Genomic DNA, 9,113 nt, shown 5'->3' with positions numbered 1-9,113 from the left:
ATATTGCGCGCTGTGCGGTAAAAGTTAATTTATTGTTAAATGTGGTGTTTTGCACGATCCTCAGTTGGGATCTTAAATTTTTCTAATGTTTAGTTTCTAATGTTTGGTCAATGAATTAAATAAAGTAAAAATGAAATCGTTTTTTTTTTTTGATATGACATATTTATTTTTATTAAAAATAATTATTGAACTGTCTTATTTTTTAAAAAATTAAGAGACAATAAAAAGCTGACTCTGTTAAATCAGCGTATCATCAAACTTATTCATTTTGAATGAAATTGATTCAAATGGTTTTAATTGAAATTACATGTAAAAGTAGTTATGTAGATAAGTTGAAAAAAAAAATAAAATAATATTGAGATATTGAAAATTGAGATTGTATTTTATATTATATCTGTTCTCATTTCTTATTTTGTTTTTTGTTTTTTTTTTTTTTATTATTATTTATTTGTGTCTTATTTATAAACAAATGTTTCTTCAAATCACTGCTGTAAATAAGCAAATTAATAGAAAAACCAAGCTAAAAGTTTGTTCTTTGACAGAAATTCTAGGTGCAGCACACACCAAGTTCTCATATTGTCGGCAATTGCTGAAAAGTTTTTCCTCCGATAACATTTTGGCCGTTTCAGTTGAGAATTTCGTTGCATTCTGGAAGCATTTGAAACGAGCACTGTTGTATATGCATGTTTCATAAGCATGTCGAGCACTGCAATTAAAATTAAAATAAACTTTTATAATAAGTGTATGTATTAGGGCGTTCGTTATTTAGGTTTTTTTCGGGAATCAAGTTAGTAAGTGGAAAAATTGTTTCTAAATAACAACAAAAAAATCCCCTAATTTGTTCAGATTTTTATTTTGACGCTAGATGGCGCCCCAAGAGGGCTAAAGTTTTTTTCTCATTTGAAATAGGTATATGTTGACTTATAAGGCCGTTTTTTTTAGATAAAGCATAAATATAAAAGTTTTTGATGAGACATACTTATACATATCCTGACTAAACTCCTAGTCCTAGAACAATGGTTTATACCTTTTTGAAAAGGGTGTTTAATATAGAATAGAACCTCATCAAAAAAATTTACATTTAGGCCTTATAAGTCAACATATACTTATTTCAAATGAGAAAAAACTTTAACCCTCTTTGGGCGCCATCTAGCGTCAAAATAAAAATCTGTATGTATGTATAAAACTTCTATAAAGAATTTCAAAATATGGGACTGGTAAAGAGAGAGCCATGAGCTGACAAAATCTTTCCGTCCCTTTTGTAAAATCCTTAAGCTTTCAATCTAAACTTATTGGTAAATAATAATAATTTAGTTTTTCACTTTATAAAAAAATTCAAAACAATTTTTAAAAATAACAAAAACACATCCAACTTACCAACAAAATTGCATATATTTGTTTGTTATATTCATTGTGTTGTGTCCGCGAAGCTCATTTAATAGAATACTTTGAAATTCTTTTGTGCATCGTTTCCAATCCTCTTGAATATGGTAGAAACACTCTTTGTGTTTTAAGTATTCTATAAATAAAGCAAAGAATATTTATTATTCATTAAAATCTTTGCGAACGTGGCAATTAAAAAATGGACAAAATAGGACATTTTAAGCGGTGTTAATTTATTGGGTGTTTATAGGACTTTTTGATCTATTATGCAATTAATAAAAATAAAACAAATTAATCAATTTTAAACAATTTTTCCCAATATACCAGTTTAATAAAAAATAAGATAAAATGCACGACTTGGGCCGCACGTACTTGCTCTTATGATATGTCGAAGCTTTTAAGGAAAAATATTTTAAATTAGTTATGATTTGATTTTTTAAGGAATTTCATAAGAAACGTAAATATACGAGTATGTTAACTTGTTTGTAATTTCTTTCGCCATATTTCCATTATCCGCATTTTTTGAGAAAAAACTAAAAACGCAGTTATGTTAGATTTACGTACAGCATTACCTGGGTCAAATTTAATAAGAATTGTTAGAGCCGTTTTCGAGAAAATTGCAATACCTCCAACACTTTGTATGGGAGGTATATGTTCTAAGCAAGATATTAAAAAACAAAAAAAAAAACCAACCTTGGAAATTACAAAAAAATCATCTGTACCAAATTTCAAGAAAATTCGTCCACCCGTTTAGGCTGCACTTTCTTGTACAGCTTTTTTTTACGACGCACAGACGCACCGACCGACGGACGTCATGACGAAAACCACTTTTTCGGATTTCTATACTATCGTAATGTTAGTTTTGATTAAAACCTCGAATTTTTTTTTGACACGAAACCAATACTTGCCCTATAGAGCAAGTAAAAACAGTTATTTTTTAAACCAGTAAGACTTTAACGTACACCAAATTTAATCGAAATCGTTTGTACAGTGTTCGAGGAAATTGCAATAGCTGCGGAAAACTTTGTATTCGGGGTATTTGTTAAAAAAGATAAATTTAAAAAACAACTGATCCCGCATTTCTGTCCGTCTATCTCTATTTTAAGCTATAGCCAAAACTACGAAATCGATTTGCTTCAAATTAATCGATTTGAGTGAATCTGTAGAGAGATATCAGCTGTATAACTGGAATAATTAAACGAGCTTTTCTCAAAAACGGTTCAAACGATTTTGTTTTAAATATCTGTAGGCACGACACAGAGGAGTATTCGACCCCAAAATCCGGTCATAAGTGAAAAAAAAAAATTGCAATCGACCCGTTATATTTTTTTTTTTGCTTTTACATTCCTCAATACCCATGCTTACTAAAACCGGTTTCAAATAATAACTGTTGACCCCCTAACCCAAAACTAATTTTGTTTTCTAATCATTAACACTGCAGTCTGTTTTTTTTTATTGCGATTTGTGATAATTGTGAAAAATTTTTGATGCATTTCCAAGGTCAAGGTATGTAATTTATGTTAATACAGAAATTTACATATATTTTATTGAAACTACAGTGATGGACAAAACAATAAGACCATTTCGTCTTACTTTAAAAACAAATCATAAAACACACATTTTTCATTGTTTTTAAAAGAAATAAATTGCACGACTGGGGTCGCACGTACTTGCGAAATCGTTAGAGCCGTTTTTTAAAAAACTAATTTTTTATAAATAATTTCTTGGAAAAAAAGTTTTAAAATAAAATTGGTATGCCATTTTGTAGAAATCACTGATCAACATCTAAACACAAAATTTCAAAAAAATTTAATGTCCCGTTTTCGAAAATCAAGGGGCACGGTAGTGCCCAGCCAAGTTCTCTAGCAACTTTGGCACTACACCCTTATTTACAGGAAACAACTCAGGCCATTTTCGACCCCCCTCTAACTTCCACACCAAAGATGCTAGAAATTTCAAACTCGCTACATTTATTGAACTTGTCAAAACGAAACTCCTCACAAAATTTAAGCCTTTTACGATGAGTAGTTTCTGAGATATAGGGCTTCAAAAATCGCAAAAACCGTAACTGACTGACTGATTCACTCACTCACTCACTGACAGATCATCAAAATTATGGAGAACTTCCCGTTAACGTAGAAACTTGAAATTTTACACGGTGATAGGGCTTGTGGTGCATACAAAGGGAAAAATCGAAAATTTGAGATTTTCAATTCAGGGGGCGTGGCATCCGCCCATTTCCGCTGAATTATCATCAAATATTATAGAGCACTTCTGATTATCGTAGAATCTTGAAATTTGGTAGAATGGTAGGTAGAGCTGGTAGTTTGTACAAAGGAAAAAATTTAAAATTTGAGAATTTCAGCCAGGGGGCGTGCCATCCGCCCATTTCCGCTGAATTTTCATTAAATATAATAGAGCATTTCTGATTATCGTAGAATCTTGAAATTTGGTAGAATGGTAGAGATGGTAGTTTATACAAAGGAAAAAATTTAAAGTTTGAGAATTTCAGCCAGGGGGCGTGGCAACCGCCCATTTTCACTAAATTTTCATCAAATATAGAGATTTTCAATTCTACAGCCATACCTTGCAAAAAGTAGTGAAATCACAACAAAAACATTACTGTTAAAAAAGGAGCCAAGTTCTCCTATGTTGAAATTATGCTGGCACAAAAAGTACTGAGATGTAAAAGTGTACCAAGTTCTAAAGTTTGGGTTCAAATTCGTATCAATAAAATTTTGATTGTTTACTTGGCAATTTTTGAAATAACTTTAAAAATCGGTAATTAAAAGAAAAATTGTCAAGAGAACAATCAAAATTTTATTGATACGAATTTGAACCCAAACTTTAGAACTTGGTACACTTTTACATCTCAGTACTTTTTGTGCCAGCATAATTTCAACATAGGAGAACTTGGCTCCTTTTTTAACAGTAATGTTTTTGTTGTGATTGGATTTTTCAAAAAAAAATTTTCAAAATTTTTTTAAAAATCCAAAAAGTATTTTTTTCAAAATTTTGCTTTTGGCTTATATTTAAATTATATAAATTCTTCATCACAAAAAGTTTCGTTGAAATAGAATAAGCACTTTCGGAGATAATCGGATTTAAAAAAAAACGGTTCTATGGCAGGTACCGTTAATAATGATTTTCAAAAAAAAAATTTTCATTAGAAGATAGACCTTGTCTTAAAACTTACATTTGAATTTTTTAAACAAAATCGTTGGAGCCGTTTTTGAGCAATTTCAACTTTACTAAAATCGGTATATGACAAGTACCGTTATTTTTGGTCCAAAAAAATTAATTCCAAAAACCCCTCTGGAGAGTCGCCAAATAACGCTACACACCAAGTTTGACATTAATCGGTCCATCCGTTTAGGCTGTAGCTCCTTATACAGACAGACAGACAGACAGACAGACAGACAGACGGACTTCCGGGACCCACTTTTTTGGCATTGTCTACCATCGTAATGTCATGGAAAAATGTTATCTTAACTTTTTTTTTGTACGAATGCATAACTTGATATATAGTACCTATATCGCAAGTAAACATTTCAATTCAATTAAATTAATCCAATTTTTTTTTAATTAACTCGAAAATTTTTTTCAGTCAAACTTTTTAATGTATTATAAGATATAAAATAACATTTAAGGCCAATTCCAATAAGAAAAACATTAACATTAAAAATATTTGAAAAAGGTAAGGTAAAACTTTTGAAATAAAAAGAACATTTCTTTTAATTAACACGGCACCTATCACAGAACATTTTTCTAGAATTTCTCAATTTCTCTTAAAATCTTAAACGACTCAACTGATTTTAACGAAAAATTTTGAACAGAACGATTGATTTGCCATAAGCCTGAACTACATAGAACCTAAAAACTTCAACTTAAGTTAATTCACCCTTTAGGAAAAAGTTTTGAAACTTTTGAACTTAATACCACCAGGATACTTATTATTAAACCTACAAAACTGCATACCTCTACTCACATTTTGGTAGTACTCAACTTCTGAATTTGGATTCTGTTTGATTCTAATTTAATTATTTTGCTCTTCGGGGTCTTTTTTGGAACAATCCTATTATCTTTCCTTTTTTTATCAGCCAATCTACCGTTCCTTTTATCTCAATAAACCGATTACTCACATATTTACATAGTTTTAATGATAAGTGTTTCGATTTTCACCAAATTACTCTGTGCTAAATTTTCCTCTCTATGCATCTTGATGAAAGCATTTTAGTTTCAAGTTATATTCAATAATATTTGTAGTTTGCATTAAACTGAATGAATGAGGGTTTTAACCCAAATTTCTATAAACCCAGAGAATTTGTGTGGTTAAGCTTCTTGAAAAGGATTAAATTTGTGCTAGCAAACAAAATCCCCCAATAATGTAACAGTCCGAATATGCATTTATAAGTCATCGCAATTCGTTGCCCTCAAAAAATATTTCAGTAATTAAGCAAACGAAAAAGCAGACAAGAAAGAATAAAAAGGGTACAACATTTCTCAGAATCTTTAAATGTTTGCATTATTAGTATATGGCTGCTTTAAAAATATGTACATCTTAAGCTCCTTTTGAAGGAGACTAATTAAAATTATCAAAAGCAAAATGTTTTAGAAAGATGCATTTTACCTACAACAACCACAACAGAAAATGATACCTTCTCACTAGGTTCTTTTTAGACGAAGAAAAAATTTCCCTTCACTCTTTCTTGGTAAAGGAAGAACTTTTCTATATGTTAAGTATTTTGTATTGTTATGGAATAAGGGACTATTGCAGTCTTCAAAACTCATCGTTCAGTGGGTGAAGATGGAGGAGTTGGAACTTTGGGGTTAGTTGTGCTTGGTGGTTAATGGAAACATGATGTAAAAGAGGTGGCAGCCACATTGGCTTACCTACTAGTTACAAGGCTGAAACTTTGTACACATTTAATTTTCGTTAAATTAAATACAAAAAACCACAGTCTGCTAGTGGTATCAGCTATTTTGAATATTTTTTTAATGTTGGTGGAAAAAAGTGTATTTTATATCACCTCCACCTGGTGTAATAACATATAACTGAAAGGTTAAGTATGTAAGATAAATGTTAAATTCATAGGATCCCGTAACTTTGAGACTTGAGTTACTTTTTCATGACGTAAAGGCAAAAGGTTAGATATCGTTCTGAAGAACCCGATTCACAAGCCGACCACAAAACCAAAACCCCTTTTGGGATAGGTGACAGCTGACAGCCCTCGTTGGAAAAAATAGGACAAGAAAGGTAAGGGCTTGCTACATTAATTATGGAAACTGTCAAATATCAGATGTCAAGAATATGATGTTACCATATAAAATCTTTAAACCTAGCTGATTTCCAGTCCCAAATCGAGGAAATCTCTACTTCAAGCCAAGTGTGACCAAATTATCGGCTCTCATGTCATCAGCCACTAGTGCATTGGTGCCAAGTTCTTATCAGCATTAGGAAAACATTTACAAATATTGATTACAACGAGCTGCTACAAAAGCAGGGAAATGGTACTCCTCCTTCTCGACACCAAAAAACATAGGTACACCGAAAAAAAATTTGATAATAACAGCTATCAAATTAACATTTTTCAGTGACAAAAGTCGTCCAACAATTAAAATATCAATTTTGATATTTTATCATATCATTTTGACATTTTTAAATTTCAGATGGGATAGTGAAAATTTCACTTTGACAATTAAAATATCATTTTGACATTTTTTAGGTTTAAGTGGATAGTGAAAATTTCACTTTGACAGTTAAAATATCAATGTTGACTAGATTTTACGTTTTAGTTTATTATAATGAAAACTATTTCTTTCTTTTTCTTTTTTATTATTTTTATTAATAAAAGTATTTTTTTTTTCTTTTTTCAAAACATTACTGAAAGTGAATATTCTTTACAAAATAGTGGTGATATTATTTTTTCTATTGTAGGTGATATAATTGTTTTGTTATTTTCTCTCAAACTATGTGAAGTAAAATCTTATTGCCGATCAAATTTTCTCTGTAAATCATACATTTTACTTCGAAAAAACACAAAGCGCCTTTAAATTAGTACACATTTAGAATTTTTTATTTAATATTTTTCAATAATTGAATCATTTATTTGCAAAACATGATAAGTCCATGATTTTTAATTCTTCAGGAGAAGAAAAAAACGTTCCATTTTCTTTTGATATGCGTAACAAAATGTATAAAAAATATATTCTGTAGGACTCTTGCCCAGCTACAAAATACCGTTTCGTTTTTAATTTTTGGAGCGATAGTTCAAAAGATAAAAAATAAAAACGCTTTTGGACTTATCATACTTTGAAAATAAACGGATGTGAAATTAGTTTTAAAATGGATATACAATTTTGCTTTTAGCCCCAGTCTATCAAACAATTGTATTAGAGATTAAAATACAATGTCCGGAGGTCCGGACTACTTATTTAACTTTAAAGTAGCTTTAAACTTAAGATTTTCAATCATTAGTCGAATATAGCATTTACACAAAAAGAAGCTGTTGTTTATTTTCAAAAGATGATAAGTCCGGGACTTATTCTGTTTTTGATACTGAAAAAATATTTCGCGTAGCTGTAAAATCGGATATAGATGGAGTAGATACTTCATATTTTGAAGACAGACGTGGTTATCCCTGGAGTACAAATTTAGTCAAAAAAATGAATTTTGAAAAAAAGTGGACTTATCATGTTTTGAAAATAAATGGTTCAATTTGGAATGAGAAATTGATATGAAAAAATGATAATAAAATATCAAAAACAAATTCCAAAATGTGACATTTAAATATCATCCTGATAATAAAAATGTTGTTTTAAACTTTTTAAATATCATAAAACACATTTTATAGAGCATTTGTGGCTGATATTTTAAAAATGTTAATTTGATATTTAAAAAATGTTAAATTGATATTGTTTTTTTTTGTCGGTGTACTTAATCCGAACTTTCAATCAAATCCATCACATTGCAATTGCAATCAACGGAAGGTACCCCAACAGCATACAGGTGAAAGGTAAACCATCGTGTGTTTCAGAAGAAGATCTTTTCAGATTTTACAATCAAAGTTCTGGAATCAAAGCTGAACGACTTTTAGTAAATACATGCTCATTTGAATTCTATATCAAAACTTAATATTAAAAAAAAAAAAATGTCTTCATATAGTTTTGAAATTTCCGACAATCCACATAAACGGCGATGGTAAGAACAAAAAATAATAAGACAGTAGCTGATTTCTAATCTGGCAACTCTTAACGATATTATTCTATAATTAAATTTAATGTGAACTGCATTTATACATTTTTTGTTTCCTTACTTTTTACTTGCGATATAGGTATGTACAATAGCACAATAGAGCAAGTTTAGGATTCGGAAAAAAAATCGAACTCGAGATAACAATTTTACATGACATTAGGATGATGGAGAATGCCAAAAAAGTGGGTCCGGCAATTCTGTCCGTCTATGTGAGCTACAGCCTAAACTAATGGAGCGATTTTCTTCGAACTTGGTAGTTAATAGTTTTGGTTGATTCCCTAGAGGACAAATTGAAAATTGTTTTAGAACTAAAACTAACGGCACCTGTCATGTCATATAACGGAATAAAAAGTAATTTTTTTTTTCAAAAACGGCTTTAACGATTTTGATTAAAATTTTTGTGTGTGTTGTAACACATAAAAGCTTCCTTTGGAAATAAAAAAAAAAATATCGGTAGTTAACGGTACCTGCCATA

The 9,113-nt window shown here is 30.2% G+C and overlaps 1 protein-coding gene across 1 annotated transcript in view; it reads right to left on the bottom strand.

The window, feature by feature from the left end:
• Positions 1–439: 439 nt before the first annotated feature.
• LOC129915836 (uncharacterized) overlaps positions 440–9,113 on the bottom strand; it is a 55,299-nt gene continuing 46,625 nt past the window's right edge. Inside the window, exons 3-4 of the mRNA XM_055995528.1 lie at positions 1,378–1,519; positions 440–706 (exon numbers count right to left, since the gene is read on the bottom strand). Coding sequence (XP_055851503.1) covers positions 478–706; positions 1,378–1,519 — 371 coding nt within the window. The 3' untranslated portion in view covers positions 440–477. The remainder of the gene's footprint in view (positions 707–1,377; positions 1,520–9,113) is intronic.

Source organism: Episyrphus balteatus, chromosome 3 (genome assembly GCF_945859705.1).
Source record: "Episyrphus balteatus chromosome 3, idEpiBalt1.1, whole genome shotgun sequence".
NCBI lineage: Eukaryota > Metazoa > Arthropoda > Insecta > Diptera > Syrphidae > Episyrphus > Episyrphus balteatus.
Note: the sequence above shows the minus strand (reverse complement) of the source record. Positions and strands in the feature narration are given on the sequence as shown.